This window comes from Schistocerca nitens, chromosome 1 (assembly GCF_023898315.1).
Source record: "Schistocerca nitens isolate TAMUIC-IGC-003100 chromosome 1, iqSchNite1.1, whole genome shotgun sequence".
In the NCBI taxonomy this organism is placed as follows: Eukaryota; Metazoa; Arthropoda; class Insecta; order Orthoptera; family Acrididae; genus Schistocerca; species Schistocerca nitens.
Genome location: NC_064614.1, coordinates 507155923 through 507173584, shown reverse-complemented (window position 1 = coordinate 507173584; position 17662 = coordinate 507155923). Strand labels below are relative to the sequence as shown.

Here is a 17662-nt window from a genome sequence, read left to right as displayed (position 1 = left end):
AGCTGATAGATTATAGTGAAAGAGGGACTAACTTGGTGGCAAATTCAGTATAGAATGTGAGAGGGATTGCATCGAGGCCTGGAGCTTTGTTCAGTTTTAACAATTTCAGCTGTTTCTTATCACTAATGACTATTTCATTTATCTTTTCAGTGGTACAAGGATTAAACAGAGCAATTGTCCCAGGTTTTCCTTTGTAAAGGAAAATTTGAAAACTGAGTTAAGTATTTCAGCTTTTGCTTTGCTGCCCTCAATTTCAGTTCGTGTCTCATTACTAGGGACTGGACACTAACTTTGGTGCCACTAACAGTCTTTACATATGGCCAGACTTTCTTTAGAGTTTGTGAATTGTCCTTTGACAATATTTTGCTATTGAAGGCTTCATCCATTGCTCTCTTGATAGCCAAACATGTTTCATTGAGCATCTCTCTATCTGTAGCCCTACACTTCGCTTTACACCTGTGATGCAGTAATCTCTGTTTCTTTAGAACTTTCTTTACAGTGACTGTATACTGTGGAGGTTCCCTCCCACTTTGAACTGTTACACTGGGCACATATCTGTCCAGTGTAATGTCAACTATTCTTTTAACTTGAAATTTGTGACAGTCCTCAATAAACTGAAACATTATTATGTAGAATACATGGAGGTATGGAATTGGCAGTAGTATGTGGAGATTTCTATGCTGCTCAGTCTAAGAGATATTTTCAGTTTAAAACAAACAATAACAATTCCAGCTATAATTACAAAAGCTTGTGCCACTATGGACCAAATATTTGTTAACACAATGTATATGGCAGCTTGTGAAAATACAAGTTTTAGTGATCATGAAGCCCAAATGGTAACACTCTCAGGCTATTTACTTTCCATCCAAAGCCATAAAAGAACTGTGATTGCAAATAGGTTCATTTATTTATTTATTTACGTGTTCCATAGATTCTTGATGCGATTGTATCACTAGGATGTAGAATGTGTTTCTAGTATTTAAGCAACAATACAGATTATAGTAATAATGATTACAAATTATAAGTCTTACATTCGAAAACATTACCATGCTGAGATTTTGTATATCTTTGTGAAGATGGAGTCTCGCAGGGCTCTGTATTGAGTTTATCTCTATTTTTAGTGGCCAATAACGGCCTAGCAGTGGCTGTAGCGCTGTCCGTCTCACCTTCTCTGTATGCAGACGTCTTCTGCATTTCCTACTGCTGCTACAGTACAGGTGTTGCTGAGCGGTGTCTAAAGGGAGCCATCCACAAGGTGCAGTCATGGGCTCTAGCCCACAGCTTTCAGTTTTCAGCCGCAAAGTCGTGTGTTATGCACTTCTGTCGGCTGTGTACCATTCATCCAGAACCAGAAATTTACCTTAATGACGATCCACTCACTGTAGTGGATACATATTTATTCTTAGGACTGATTTTCAATGCCCGATTGGCTTGGCTTCCTGATCTTCGTCAGCTTAAGTGGAAATGCTGGCAGCACCTCAATGCCCTCCGCTTCCTGAGCAACACCAACTGGGGTGCAGATCACTATACACTGCTGAAGCTCTACAGACCCCCTGTTCAATCCCACCTTGACTATGGAAGTCAGGTTTACGGTTCGACGGCACCCTCAGCATTGCGTTTCCTCGACCCAGTGTGCCATTGTAGCGTTCGACTAGTGACGGGAGATTTTAGGACGAGTCCGGTGACCAGTGTCCTGCTGTAGGCCGGAGTCCCTCCATTGAAAGTTATGTTGCACATGTTCCTAGTTCTCCTGTATATCCAAATTACCATCTCCTTTTACCACCAACGGCGGTTCATCTCCCGCATCGGCAGCGCAGGTCAGGGCTTAAAATTGCAGTTTGTGTCCGATCCCTTCTATATAAAATGGAGTCCCTGCCTTTACCACCTATACTCGAGGTCCAATCATGTACACATCCATGGTGTACACCTCGGCTGCGGCTTCGCCTGGACCTTTCACATGGTCCTAAGGACTCAGTTAACTCTGTGGTTCTCCTCTGTCACTTCCTCTCGATTCATGACATGTACTGAGTCCATGAAGTGGTTTAGACCAATGGCTCGATGGCTCTCGGTCACGTTGGCTTCACATATGTCCGCAGAGGACATATTGAACAGCATTCCTTGCCTGATGGCTGCAGTGTTTTCACTGTAGAGCTGTCGGCCATATCTCATGCTCTTGAGCACATCCGTTCGTGCCCTGGTGAGTCACTTCTTCTGTGTACTGAGTCCTTGAGCAGCCTAAAAGCTATTGACCAGTGCTACCCCCGCCATCCTTTGGTAGTGACCTTTCTGGAGTCCATCTATGCCCTGGAACTGTCCAGTCGTTTCGTGGTTTTACTGTGGATCCCAGGTCGTGTCAGAATCCCAGGCAATGAACTTGCTGACAGGCTGGCCAAACAGGCTACACGGAAACTGCTTCTAGATATGGGCATCTATGAAACTGACCTGCATTCAGTCTTTATCCGCAAGGCTTTGGGAGACGGAATGGGATAGTCGCAGTACGCACCACAAACTGTATGCCATTAAGGAGACTACAAATGTGTCGAAGTCCTCCATGCAGGGCTCTGTGGTTCTCTGCCAGCTCTGCATTGGCCGTACATGGCTAATGCATGGTTACCTCCTCCGTCACAAGGACCCACCTCGGTGTCTCTGTGACTCCCCTATGACGGTCGTCCACATCTTGCTGGACTGCCCAATTTCAGCCTCAGAGAGGGCCCCCACAAGGGAGGAGCGCGCCATCAGAGACGCCGGTAATCATGGGGGATTCTTCCGCAATGGTTTCATCACCTTCCACTATGTCTGCTCACAAGCGTAAGTTCACTGAGTCTGAGCCACAGTCAGTTCTTCCATCGTTGCCACAGTTCCTTGTTGTTTCTCGGTCTGACGCAGGTCACGACTTCTCCACGGTCAACCCTTTCATTATTCAGAAAGGTGTCGACGCAATTGCAGGTCCTGTAAAGTCTTGTTCCAGATTACGAAATGGCACCTTGTTGTTAGAAACAGTCAGTGCCCTCCAGGCACAAAAATTGCTGCGTACTTCACTGCTCCACACCTTCCCTGTCCGGGTTGAACCGCACCACACTTTAAATTCCTCGCGTGGAGTCGTTTATACACGCTCCCTCGATGGATTGTCTGACGAAGAAATTCAGCACTACCTGTCTGACCAGGGCGTAACGGCTGTTCATAGAGTTATGAAAAGGGTTGACACGAACCTCATTCCAACCCGCACTGTCTTCTTGACATTTGACAAAGTTCAACTCCCATCGAAAATCAAAGCAGGCTATGAGATAATTTCCGTTCGCCCTTACGTCCCAAACCCTACGCGTTGCTATCAGTGTCAGCGGTTCAATCACACCAGCCAGTCCTGTTCCAATCCGGCCAAATGTGTTACGTGTGGCAAGGATGCCCATGAGGGTGCTTGTCCACCTCCATCCCCTTGCTGCATCAACTGTATGGGTGACCACGCTGCTTCCTCTCGTGATTGCCCCATTTTTAAGGACAAAAAGCTCATCCAGGAAATCAGAGTGAAGGAAAAGGTGTCGACCTTTGCTGCTCGAAAATTATTCGCCAGTCGACAGCCCACCGTGCCTCAGACAGGAAAATACAGCACTGTCCTTGCTTCTCCTCGGCCAACAAAGGAGGCGGCCACGCAGACTTGCGACCTCACCTTCAGTACCATGGTCGTCAGATCGGCCAGCGCAAAGATCGCCCGTTCAACCTCACCACTTTCGCCTGCCCACTCTATGGCTCACCCTTCTTCGGGTTCTGCTAAATCTCGAGCCCAAAAGTCAGACACCAAGACTTCGAAAAAAGAGCATACTCGTGAAGATTTTTTACGTACCCCAACTTCACAACCATCAGTTCCTCCTTCTTCTAAACATCATAATTCCAAGAGGGCTACAAAGAAACCCAGTTCATCTCCTTCTCCGCCAAGGCGTGTCCCATCTACAGCACCGCCTGGCGGAAATCGCCCTCGGCCGTCTTCTGTGTCGCCGAGGCGCACTGCTGGCGGCCGATCAACTGGCCGATCGCTGGTGGCAGGAGCTGCTCCTGAACAACCTATGGATCAGGATCTTCTGCCTTCGGCTGAATGCCATTCCATGCTGTCGTTCGCAAGCTCTGAGCAGTCGTTGAGTTGACAGCAACTTTGGTCACATTCCTCCATTTTCTGTTCACCCTATGTCCATTATCCACTGGAATATCCGCGGCATTCGAGCCAATCGGGATGAATTGTCGATCCTCTTACGATCCTACTCGCCGGTCATCTTCTGTCTTCAGGAAACAAAGCTGCGTCCCCATGACCGCTTTGTTCTTCCTCATTTTCAGTCCGTCCAATATGATCTCCCCTCTGTTGAAGGCACTCCAGCACATGGTGGACTCATGATTCTTCTCCATGAAACTCTCCATTATCACCCAATCAATTTAAACACTTCCTTCCAAGCTGTCGCCGTCCGTCTTTCACTTTCTGGATACACGTTCTCTCTTTGTACTGTATACATTCCATCGTCCACACCAATGGCACGAGCTGATCTCCTTCATCTTCTTGGTCAGCTTCCACCCCCCTATTTGCTGGTTGGGGACTTCAATGCCCACCACCCGCTTTGGGGATCTCCACATCCTTGTCCACGTGGCTCACTATTGCTAGACATCTTCCACCAAGCGGATCTAGTTTGCCTCAACACTGGGGTCCCCACATTTTTGTCTTCTGCCGAGAAGACGGTCTGTATTAACTTCTGGCGCTACAAAGAGTTTCTCCCACCGTCTTTACGACTCGGTCCCGTTGATCTCCCATTCGTGGAGACAACAAAATTTTTAGGTCTTACATTTGACAGGAAACTTAGTTGGTCTCCACATGTGTCTTATTTGGCTGCCCATTGTACCCGTTCTCTCAATGTCCTCCGTGTTCTCAGTGGTATGTCGTGGGGAGCGGATCGAACCGTCCTACTTCGCCTATATCGGTCGATCGTCCGCTCCAAGCTGGATTATGGGAGCTTCGTATACTCCTCTGCACGGCCATCCATCTTACGCCGCCTCAACTCCATACAACATCGGGGTTTACGACTTGCGATCGGAGCGTTTTATACTAGTCCCGTCGCGAGTCTTCATGCTGACGCTGGTGAGTTGCCACTCACCTACCGGCGCGATATACTGCTTTGTCGGTATGCCTGTCGGCTACTGGCAATGCCCGACCACCCGTCTTATCGTTCCTTTTTTGATGACTCTCTCGACAGTCAATACGGGTTGTATGTCTCCGCCCTGCTACCCCCTGGAGTTCGCTTTCGTCGCCTCCTTCAACACCTTAATTTTTCACTCCCTGCCACCTTTCGAGTGGGCGAGAGCCACACGCCACCTTGGCTCCAGGCTCAGGTTCGCGTCCACCTTGACCTCTGCTCGCTCCCGAAGGAGGTTACCCCCGGTTCAGTCTACCACTCCCGTTTTGTCGAACTTCGTTCGATGTTCATTAATATGACCTTCATTTATACAGATGGCTCTAAGACCAATGACGGGGTTGGGTGTTCTTTTATTGTCGGGGCACAAAGTTTCAAATACCGGCTCCATGGCCATTGTTCGGTCTTCACAGCTGAGCTCTTTGCCCTCTACCAGGCTGTTCTTTACATCTGCCGCCACCGACATTCTGCATATGTCATCTGCTCCGATTCCCTGAGCGCCATGCAGAGCCTCGGTGATCCGTACCCGGTTCACCCTTTCGTGCACCGGATCCAACGCTCTCTTCAGCAGCTGGTGGACGTCGGTTCTCCGGTTAGCTTTATGTGGGTTCCTGGCCATGTCGGTATCCCTGGGAACGAAGCTGCAGATGCCGCGGCCAAGGCTGCGGTCCTCCAGCCTCGGACAGCTTCTTGTTGTGTCCCTTCGTCAGATTGTAGCAGGGTAATTTGTCGGCGCATTGTATCGCTGTGGCATGCCGATTGGGCTGCACTTCCAGACAACAAGCTTCGGGCCTTGAAAGCTCTTCCCGTGGCTTGGACGTCCTCCTCACGCCCTTCTCGGCGGGAGGAGGTAGTTTTGGCCCGGTTGCGAATTGGCCACTGCCGGTTCAGCCATCGCCATCTGCTGACGGCTGCGCCGGCGCCGTTCTGCCCATGTGGGCAATTGCTGACGGTCCGCCACATTTTAACGTCGTGTCCGGATTTTAACACCCTGCGTCTCGATCTTGGCCTGCCATGTACCGTAGAAGCCATTTTAGCGGATGACCCACGAGCAGCTGCTCGCGTTCTTCATTGTATCAATTTGACAACCCTCTCAAAGGACATTTGATTATGCTGTTTTCTTTTTTAATCCTATGCCTGTCAGTATGTCTTTCATCGTGTTTTCCGTTTCGTTGCTGTTTTAAACTTGTGACTCGCGGTGCATTCCTAAAGTAGTCTGGGCGCTAATGACCGTTGACAAAGTCTGCTTCCACGACAAATTTATCTCATTTAGACCTTGCGGTCGGTACTGTTCCGCTAGCTCGGCGCTTCGAATGGTTCGCCCTTGATGATACACACTCGAGTGACCACTTTCCATGTGTCCTTCGACTGCAGCTTCAACTGCCATATATGCGCCCGCGACGCTGGAAGTTTGCCCAAGCCAATTGGACCCTTTTTTCGTCTCTAGCGACATTCGATGACCGTCGCTTTCCCAGCGTCGACGATGAGGTCACACATATTACCGATGTTGTTCTTACAGCTGCGGAACGTTCAATACCACACACATCCGAATTGCCCTGGCGCCCCCCAGTTCCTTGGTGGAACGAGGCATGCCGTGACGCAATACGTGAGCGGCGACGTGCTCTTCGCATTTTCCGCCACCATCCTACTTTGGCCAACTGTATCCGCTATAAGCAGTTCCGTGCGCGATGCCGTCGCGTCATCCGCGATAGCAAGAAGGCAAGCTGGAAATTCTTTATTAGCCCATTTAACACCTTCACTCCCTCCTCGGAAGTTTGGAGTCGGCTCCGACGGTTCTCAGGCGCGCCTAGTTTCTCCCCGGTCTCTGGGCTCACTGTCGCGCGTGATACATTAGTGGACCCCATCGCAATTTCTAACTCATTGGGTCAGCACTTTGCTGAGATTTCGAGCTCTTCAAATTACCCGCCAGCGTTTCTCCCGAAGAAACGTGCAGCGGAAGTGCTACATCTTGCTTTCTCCTCTCAAAATCGCGAAAGCTACAATACTGTTTTCTCCATGCGAGAACTCCAACATGCACTCTCTTCTTCTCGCTCCTCCGCCCCAGGACCGGATGGTATCCACGTCCAAATGTTGCTGCATTTATCAACTCATAGTCTGCGTTACCTCCTTCGCCTTTATAATCGAATTTGGACCGACAGTACTTTTCCCAGACGATGGCGGGAAGCTATCGTCGTTCCCGTTCCGAAACCTGGAAAGGACAAACACCTCCCCTCTAGCTATCGCCCCATTTCTCTCACGAGTAGTGTCTGTAAGGTTTTGGAGCGTATGGTGAATTACCGTTGGCGGCTGGAGTCCCGCAGTGTTTTAACACCTGCCCAATGCGGATTCCGAAAGCATCGTTCTGCAGTTGACCATCTTGTTGCTCTTTCCACTTATATCATGAACAATTTGCTCCGGAAACGCCAAACGGAAGCAATATTTTTTGATCTGGAGAGAGCATCTGATACCTGTTGGAGGACAGGCATCCTCCGCACACTGTTCTCTTGGGGCTTTCGAGGCCAGCTGCCCCTTTTCCTTCACGAATTTATGGCAGAGCGCACATTTAAGGTGCGGGTGAACACGACTCTCTCCTGTACTTTCTCCCAAGAAAACGGGGTACCCCAGGGCTCCGTGCTGAGTGTGGTACTGTTTGCCATTGCCATAAATCCAATTATGGATTGTCTCCTTCCTGATGTCTCGGGCTCCCTCTTTGTGGACGATTTTGCGATCTACTACAGCTCTCAACGGACGAGCCTTCTTGAACGACGTCTTCAAGGATGTCTCGATCGCCTCCACTCTTGGAGCATCGAAACCGGCTTCCGTTTTTCTCCTAGTAAGACCGTTTGTGTTAATTTTTGGCGACGTAAGGAGTTTCTTCCACCTTCCTTACATCTAGGCCCTGTCAACCTTCCATTTTCAGAGGTCACTAAATTCTTGGGTCTTATGTTTGACAGAAAACTGTGCTGGTCCTCCCACGTTTCCTATCTTTCGGCTCGCTGTCTGCGATCCCTCAACACCCTCCGTGTCCTGAATGGTACCTCCTGGGGAGCGGACCGAGTGGTCCTTCTCCGCCTCTATCGCGCCTTAGTGCGCTCGAAATTGGACTATGGAAGCACAGTCTACTCCTCTGCTCGGCCGTCTATTCTTCGGCGTCTCGACTCTATCCACCACCGTGGATTACGTTTAGTGTCTGGAGCTTTTTACACCAACCCTGTGGAAAGCCTTTATGCTGAGGCTGCTGAACCTCCGCTGTCCAATCGGCGAGCAGTCCTTCTGAGTCGTTATGCTAGCCATCTGTCTTCCATGCCTGCTAATCCAGCCCATGACATTTTTTTCGACGCCTCCTTTGATGTAGGGTATGCAGGCCGCCCCTCCTCCCTACTACCACCGGGAGTCCGCTTCCGTCAACTGCTCCATTCTCTTTCCTTCCGCTGTCCTAAAACCTTCTTGACAACTTTGGGTACAGCACCACCTTGGCTCCGTCCCCGGATCTGCCTGCTCCGTGATCTTTGTCGATTTCCTAAGGATGGTACCCCTTCACTTGTTTATCGTCGGGCATTTGCTTCTCTATGTGCACAAATGACGGATGCCACATTTATTTACACCGATGGCTCGAAAACATCGTTAGGTGTAGGGAGTGCCTATATTGTTAGCGACACCCCAAATCAATTTCGGCTTCCCGTCCAGTGTTCGGTTTATACTGCGAAGCTTTACGCTGTTCTCCAGGCTGTCCACTACATCCGCCGCCATCAGCGGATACAGTACGTAATCTGCTCAGATTCTCTCAGCTCTCTCCTCAGTCTCCACGCTCTTTACCCTGTGCACCCTCTGGTCCATGGGATTCAGGACTGTCTGCGCTTGCTCCACCTGGGGGGCATCTCGGTGGCGTTCCTCTGGCTCCCGGGACACGTTGGTATATGTGGAAATGAGGCGGCCGATATTGCAGCCAAGGCTGCAGTCTCTCTTCTTCGGCCAGCTATCCAATCGATTCCCTTCGCCGATCTACGGAGCGTTTTATGTCGTCGTGTTGTTCATTTATGGCACGCGCATTGGTCGACGCTTCCCCATAATAAATTGCGGGACGTGAAAGCTCTTCCTTGTGCTTGGACCTCTTCCTCCCGAACGCGTCGTCGGGAGGAGGTAATTTTAACTAGACTCCGGATAGGGCACTGTCTTTTTAGCCATCGACATCTTTTAAGCGGCGATCCTCCCCCACTCTGTCCCCACTGCTCTCAGCTGTGGACGGTAAGACACCTTTTAATTGAGTGCCCCTCTTTTAATCCGTTACGTGCCTGTCTACAGCTATCGCCTGATATATCGTCGATTTTAGCAGATGACACACGCTCAGCCAATCGCGTTCTCGAGTTTATTAGTGCCAACGAAATGACGTCAGTCATTTGAAGCTTTTTTTTGGGGACAACCAACCCCTTTCTGTAGTGGATTTTTAAGCCTTCCTTCTGCTTTTAGTTTCTCCAATTTTATGACTTTTGTTCCCATTGCTGCTGGTTTCCACTGTCGTTTTTTACTGTTTCCTAAGTCACAGACCGGGCGCTAATGACCATAGCAGTTTTGCGCCCTAAAACCAAAACAAACAAAAAAAATTCATCTTAGCACAATTTTACATTTCTGAACGTTAAAAGCAAATTGCCAGTTTTTGCATCACTTTGAAATCTTATCAAAAACTGACCGAATATGCAGGTTCTTTCCGGTAATACTTACAGATAACTGCATCTGCAGAAAAGCCTGATCTTACTATTAATATTGTCTGCAAGGTCATTAAACATGAAGAGGAAGTTGCTTGGTGTACATCCAAAGTTACTTGAACATCTGACAATGAGTGTCCATCCAAGGTAACATGCTGCATCTTCCCTACCAAAAAGTCCTCAGTCCAGTCACAAATTTCCCTTGATACCCCATAATATAGTACTTTTGACACTAAGAGTAGGTGCGTTACTGAGTGAAATGCTTTTTGGAAATTAAGAAACACTGCATGTACCTGGCTGCCTTTCAAAGCTTTCAGTATGTCATGTGAGAAAAGTGCAAGTTGGGTTTCACATGATCAGTGTTTTCAAAATCCATGCTGGTTGGCAGTGAGGAGGACATACTGTTCAAGGTATCTTCTTATGTTTGAGCTCAGAATATGTTCTAAGGTTCTGCAACAAATTGACATCAAGGATATTGGACGGTAGCGTTCTCAGTATAGAATCTGACAGTAGTGTTTTTAGTATAGAATCTGACAGGGATTCCATTGGGACCTGGCCCTTTGTTCAATTGTAACAATTTCAGCTGTCTCTCAACATCACCGATAATAATTTGTATTTCATTCATCTTTTCAGTGGTATTAGGATTTAACTGGGGCAATTCTCCTAGGTTTTTTCTTTGTAAAGAGACATTTGAAAGTAGAGTTGAGCATTTCATCTTTTGCTTTGCTGCCCTCAGTTCCAGTTCCTGTCTCATTCGCTAAGGGACTGAACACTAACATTGGTTCCACTAACAGCCTTTACATGCGACCGGAATTTCTTTGGGTTTTGTGAAATATCATCGGACAGTATTCATCTACAGTAGTCATTGAAGGCTTCGTGCATTGCTCTCTTGACAGCCAAACCTATTTAATTCAGCAGCTCTCTATCTCTAGTCTTATGCTTTTACACCTATTATGCTTAGTCACCATTTCTTTAGAAGTTTCTGTACAGAGACTATATATCATGGAAAGTCCATCCCATTATGAACTCTCTACTGGGTGCACTTCTATCCAGTGCGTGGTCAACTATTCTTTTAAACTTGATGCATACTTCCTCCAAATGCTCCTGCCTTGTGCTGAGAGTTTCAAGTTCCTCATTGATATATGACACTACTGATTTTTTATCTAGTTTACTGAACATATACATCTTTCTGCTTGTTTTAGTTGTACTTCTTCCATTAGTAATCAATGCTGTCACAACCAGGTCATGCTCACTAATACCAGTTTCGATGTGGACATCCTCAAAGAGGTCAGGTCTATTTGTTACCATTAGATCCAATATATTTCCATCATGAGTGGGGTTCCTAACTATTTGTTGTAGGTAGTTTCAGGCAATGCATTTAGTAATGTTTCACAGGATGTCTTATCACACTCACCACTAACAAAACTGTAATTTTCCGAATTAATTGTTGGATGCTTAAAGTTCCTACCAGTGATTACAATATGACTGGGTAACCTACTACAGTATGACTGGCGAATGTATGTACAAGTGAGTTGAGGTTTTCTCTAAATTTTTCAGTTACATCAGGAGATGAGTCTGGTGGGCAATAGAAGAATTCAGTTATCATTTTATGCCCACTCTTGATACTGAGTAGTGCCCAATCTCACATGCAGCTCCAATTTCTATCCCAGTGGATTTGAGTGTCTTGTCTACACCAACTCCATTTCCCATTTACCCATCCTTTAGAGATACTCGGCAATTTTCCCCCCAAATCTCACTGCTGTCAATTTCAGGTTTCAACTAGCTTTCTGTTCCTAGTGTTATGTGAGCTTCACTGCTTCTTACAAGTGCTTCTAACTGTGACACTTTGTTGCGAATGCTTCAGCAGTTTACCATTATGATTTTAATACTCTCGCCTGTGGGAGGCATTTCTTTTGATCTTGCAATAATATGTCTGGGTGTTCTATGGCTATTGTTATCTGGATTGGATGGAGTGTTGCCTAATCTAAAAACACTTTGTGTGCACCCCACACACAGTCAGCTACCTTAGTAACAGTCTCTGATGTGTATTGCACATCTGACCCATTTAGTGGGACCCTATGGTTGTACCCTAGGAAGTCGCATCCTAGCTTGTCACAGAACCTTCTGATGTATCTGGTTCATTCCTTCCACTTGACACAGAACCAGTGGGCCATGATCAGTTCTGGGGACAACATTGCAAATTGTGACCTCCGTTGAAACTCCTTGCGCAAGGCTGGTCTTCTCAACCTTCTCTGCCAGTTGCTGGAAGACCCAAGTATGACCTCAAAGCCCAGGTGATAGGCATCATATGTTCCAACATGCACCACAATCTGCAGTTGGTTGCACACTGTTCACTCAGTGGCTGCTGGAATAACTTCTTTGACATGTTGAATGAGCCCCCCACCCCAAGCATACACACTGAGTGCACTAGGTGTCCTTTACTGTTCTTTGCTGCCATTTCTGTGAGGGGTTCTATCATTCACTGTATGTTTCAACTGCCAATATTAATAGAACTCTTATCCTTCTGTGTTTGCCTCCTCTTGCACTGGACAAAATAGGTTTCCCCAAAACAGGTGAAGTGAGTCTCATTAGCTCAGTTTCAGTGAAAGACAGCACCTCAGACTTATCAGTTTGAGGGGATCAGTACATCACCCTGAGTCCTCCCTGGTCCCCATTCACCCTGTATAGAGTGAATATCAAATGTATTTTAGCAATTTTTCTCTCATACAAGATTACTACTCTCTTTTAGTTCCCAATAGAAGTAAATGAGACAATTGCTGAGTGTGATAACACATTTATTATTATTTATAAAATACAGCATTCTTGAGCAAAATCCAAGTACACATACCTTGTGGCTCACATTAGCTTGCATGCCTTATGTTGAGTGCAGTATACAGAGCTGTAAAATAGCGAATCAGTTCATGTTCTTCACATCAGCAACATGACACAGCATGAAGTGCAAAGCAGTGAGGGACAGGCAGCGGTCAGGAACTGGTTACAATTACATTGATGTAGTCCGCACATGTACATGCTGCATCCCTTGATCTCCACTTAGCATCATTCAAGCCTTTAATTAAATAAAACAAACAACACAAACAGTAGTATTGAAACTTTACTTAATATAAAATGAAATACAGTGCCAAGACACCACAGGATATATTTTTGAGTTTGGGCCCCTACATTCAGCTAGTTGTAGTCATTTAGTGGAATAACCTCACAGCATGTTATGAAACAATCGTATTAAAGAATCTTGTAAAAATTATGTGAAACATATTGTATGGAAGTTTACTTACGGTAACATTGATGGTTTCAACTGATTGCACTAATTAGTTGTATTGGAATTTTGCTTGGTTTGGAGATCAGGTGATCTATTTATATACAACTGTCATACAATATGATAGCAAACTGGATTGGTTAGTAATGATTCTTTTGTAAATGGAAACCAACATTAAACCATTGTCCCATATGTAGCAGAGATTTGCTAATGATGAGGAGCATGCAGCATGTATACATTCCAGTGTTTCTCCAGGCATGCTTTTTATTAATTTTAATTTTAGCTCTTATTGTTGACGTACTGGCAACCTTTAGCTTCTTATGAGTGGAATGTGAATATGTGTTGTTCATACCTTGTTATTTCTAATTCATTCCCCCTATTTTGGGTTTATGATGGTTTAACATTTGGAATGCTGTTCCCTCCCCCTCAGGAATATTTACTTTTTTACTTATCATGATGAAAGAACTTAGAAATTCAGAAAGCTTTGGATTCAGTGATTTCTAATCTTGTGTGTGTGTGTGTGTGTGTGTGTGTGTGTGTGTGTGTGTGTGTGTGTGTGTGTGAGAGAGAGAGAGAGAGAGAGAGAGAGTGAGGGGGTGGGGGGGTATATTCCAGTTGATCTTATTTCAGAATCTTGTAAATAGATACTGCTGGAAGTATGATATTACATGTCTTGTGATTACAGCAATCACGTTTTGAGTGAAGATACAGTATTCAGAGAAGTTCGGGACCAGAAGCTTTATACAAAACGACTCCTTACAAAAACTAACAGAGTTCCTAAATGGGGTGAAAGATTCATTAGTGGCAGAACAGTCAAAGTTGTTGAAGAGTCTGTTGTGGATCCTAAGCAGAAGTTGTTGGTCACCTACACCAGAAACATTGGATATGTCAGAGTTATGGTAAGAATGCACACATTCCTCTTTTTTTGTGAATATATGTGATTTCACATTTGAACTTGCCTGTTGTAGTTAAGCCTTCATCTTCCTGTACAATTTTTATCCTCCCACACTTCCCTCCATTACCAAATTGACTTTTCTGTGATGCCTCGGGATGTGTCCTATCAAATGACCAGATCTCTTAGTCGAGTTGTGCTATAAATTTCTTTCCTCCACAGATTGATTCAGTACATCCTCATTACTCATCTGATCTTCAGCATTTTTCTGAAGCACCGTATTTCAAAAGCTTGTATTCTCTTTGTGTCTGAATTGTTTATTGTTCACTTCTGCATAAGGCTACACTTCTGTCAAATTTTTAGTGTAATGATGTCAAACTTCTGAAGTTACTTGTAAGTAGTAACTATTCCAAAAGAAATTTGCAAATGATGATAAAAAAAGAAATATTTAATGATACCCCATAATTAGTGCACAGGAAGCATTAAATGCTCCAGAGATAATAATAAAAAAAATACTACAATTTTACTGGTTCCTCTAAAAGTACCACAGACTGTAATTCAGTTTGCACAATAATGTCACATGCTTCATTGGTTTAAATGTTCAGTTGGAAAGTTGAAACCAGGCCTTTGTCTAATCACTCTCACTGGGAAGCGTTTACATGATTTTGTAGTAAGCTGCATCCGCCCAAATGAGTTTGTAAGTTGTTTATATCATCACCTCCCCCCCCCCCCCCCCCCCATGCACCCATGCCTTCACAGTGATGAGGTGTATAACATGTTGTTTAAGAAGGAATGTGATATTAAATGTGGAAAACTGCTAATAAATATGTTAATGGAAATAATTGCCATTCCTAGAAACTGCAAAATGTAGGTATGCATTTAAAAAAATAAGCAGCTTTTGGTGGCATTAGCAATAGGACTATTTATGTGCTACGAATGACAGTATTTCCTGTTGCTGTTCCTCAGGCAATAATAAAATTAATTACCATAAAATAAAAGGTTCAAAATGGCAGAGTCTCAGGACCAGTAAGATAAATGAAGATTTTCCTAGTCCATGCTCCCTTTCTTTTTCTTAACTCTCATTTCAGAAGAGGTGAGTTATTACTGCCTTTATTAGCAGTGTAGTGAAATTTTTGTGCATGTAGATATTTTTTTCCGTTTCAGCTGCGTCACATGTACGAGTGCTAAAATTAATTTTAAACATTGTCTGTGCTACTTACTAATTTTAGGCAAGTTTTTACTTCTCAGTCGACATGCTTGCCGAATAATAAGTCGCTTGAGTAGAAGAGGTGTGAATGAAATTGACATAATACATAGTAGGGGCATAAAAATGAGAAAATGTTAAGTAAAAAGTTCAGAGCATACAATACAGAGGTGAAAGTTGTTTACCTGTAATTTTGATTCCAAGCTGAGAGATGGTTAGAGAAGAGCACACATCACCCAGAACTACACTGTGACTGACACTGCTAATAACTGGAAATGATTGTCAATTATTGTTTGAATTCAGTGTGGAGTGGCAGGAAAAAAAAAAAAAAAATAAAAACTGTTGTCAAAAGGGACATAGTAGAAAAGAGCTGAGTTGGAAACAAAAAGGAATGAAATTGGAGAACATATTATGTGAAATCAGAGCAGAAGATGTGGACGGCACAAATAAAAATGTGGTAGTGTGCCTTGACAGCCTACACAACCAAGTCATGTGTTATACACTGTAAGGCTCACATCGATTTGAACTTGAATGGATCAGTGGAAGAAAATGATAACCAACAAGAACATACTTGGTATTACTACTTGTTATATGTTTATGACAATATTCTGAAAAGGATAGATTGCTACTCACCACATAGCGAGGATATTGAGTCACAGATAGGCATAACAAAAAGACTGCTAAACAAGGACAACATACACACAAGCATTCACGCAGATGCAACTTGCACATGCAACTGTCTGGTCGCTAAGGCTAGCATGCGGTGCATTAAAAACATGAGAGATAACTTGATCAATGAACTGAGTGATAGCACTTTCTTCTGCCAACCCCTTCCAGTATCAGTCTTTTGTGTGTGTGTGTGTGTGTGTGTGTGTGTGTGTAAAGTAAACAGTGTCTTCCCCCCCCTCCCCCTCTTCCGGAGTAACTGATGTGTTTTGAGTTTATAGCAAAGTTGACAAGTCCTTTGTGCCCAATATTTACGGAAATAGGCCAGTTCTTAGAATGTTGTATGCAAAATAGAATCACAAACTAATCTAGAAACCCAAAATCATTTCAGTGACGCCTAGTGCAGTAACTTTGAAAGACTGCATAGGGGTCATTCCATGTCAGTTCAACCAGGGGCTCCAGCTCATAGTCTCAGATTTGACTGAAATTCAGTACACTAATTCTACCATGTGTGGAACACTAGTGTACAAAGTATTAGTTTCCCCTGCCAATTAGTTCCAGAATTATGACTTGTAAAGAAGGTGGCGTGACCTGGAAATTGCAACCCGCATCTAGCAGTCTATCTTCAGACCCAACTTCAGGTCTTAATAACTTTGGAAATATTCCACACAATCCAGTGAAATTTTTACAACCCAGTTACATCCACTTAGAGAACACGCTCCATGACTCAAAACACCAACATATTTCTGAGGGAAAACAAAAAATTCCAAAATGTGATTTAAAAAATGTAATATGTCAAAAGGTACATATTGTAGGTGCCTTCTATGACAATTATAATTCACTCAAAAAGGGTATAAATTTTTTGTGGTAAGCTTAATGTAGCCTAAACACACACAGAACTCATCATGCCCATATCAGTCATAAAAACTGAGTTACATGCACACGAAAATACAAAAATTTGAAAAATTACCTGAAAAACATGGATTTTTGAAGTGAAGTGTAGTAGCACAAAAGGGACAAGTGGTATCCAAGCCAAATTTCACACACTGCATAAGTAGACCATAATATAATATGTGGCAAAATTTCAACTTGTTATTGCAAGGCAAACGTAACCAAATACATCTCTGTCAACTTTTATTGCACACAAATGCCTTGCAATAACAAGTTGAAATTTTGCCACATATTATATTATGGTCTACTTATGCAGTGTTTGAAATTTGGCTTGGATACCACTTGTCCCTTTTGTGCTACCACACTTCAAAAATTCATTTGTTTCAGGTAATTTTTCAAATTTTTGTATTTTCGTGTGCATGTAACTCGGTTTTTGTGACTGATATGGGCATGATGAGTTCAGTGTGTGTTTAGGCCACATTAAGCTTGACACAAAAAAAAATTATACCCTTTTTGAGTGAAATATATTTGGCATAGAGGGCACCTACATGTATCTTTTAACATATTACATTTTTTTAATCACATTTTGGAATATTTTATTTTCCCTCAGAAATATGTTGTTGGTGTTTTGATTCATAGAGTGTGTTCTCTAAGTGGATGTTACTGGATTGTAAAAATTTCACTGGACTGTGCGGAATAGTTCCAAAGTTATTAAGGCCTGAAGTTGGGTCTGCAGATAGATTGCCAGATGCGGGTTGCAATTTCCGGGTCATGCCATCTTCTTTCACAAGCCATAATTCTGGAACTAATGGACAGGGGAACTTAAAATTTTGTACATGAGTGTTCCACACTTGGTAGCATTGGTGT

General features: G+C 44.4%; 1 protein-coding gene across 1 annotated transcript in view; it reads left to right on the top strand.

Moving 5' to 3' along the window:
- LOC126253033 (protein preli-like) overlaps positions 1 to 17662 on the top strand; it is a 36302-nt gene that overhangs the window by 2255 nt on the left and 16385 nt on the right. Inside the window, exon 2 of the mRNA XM_049954104.1 lies at positions 13828 to 14041. Coding sequence (XP_049810061.1) covers positions 13828 to 14041 — 214 coding nt within the window. The remainder of the gene's footprint in view (positions 1 to 13827; positions 14042 to 17662) is intronic.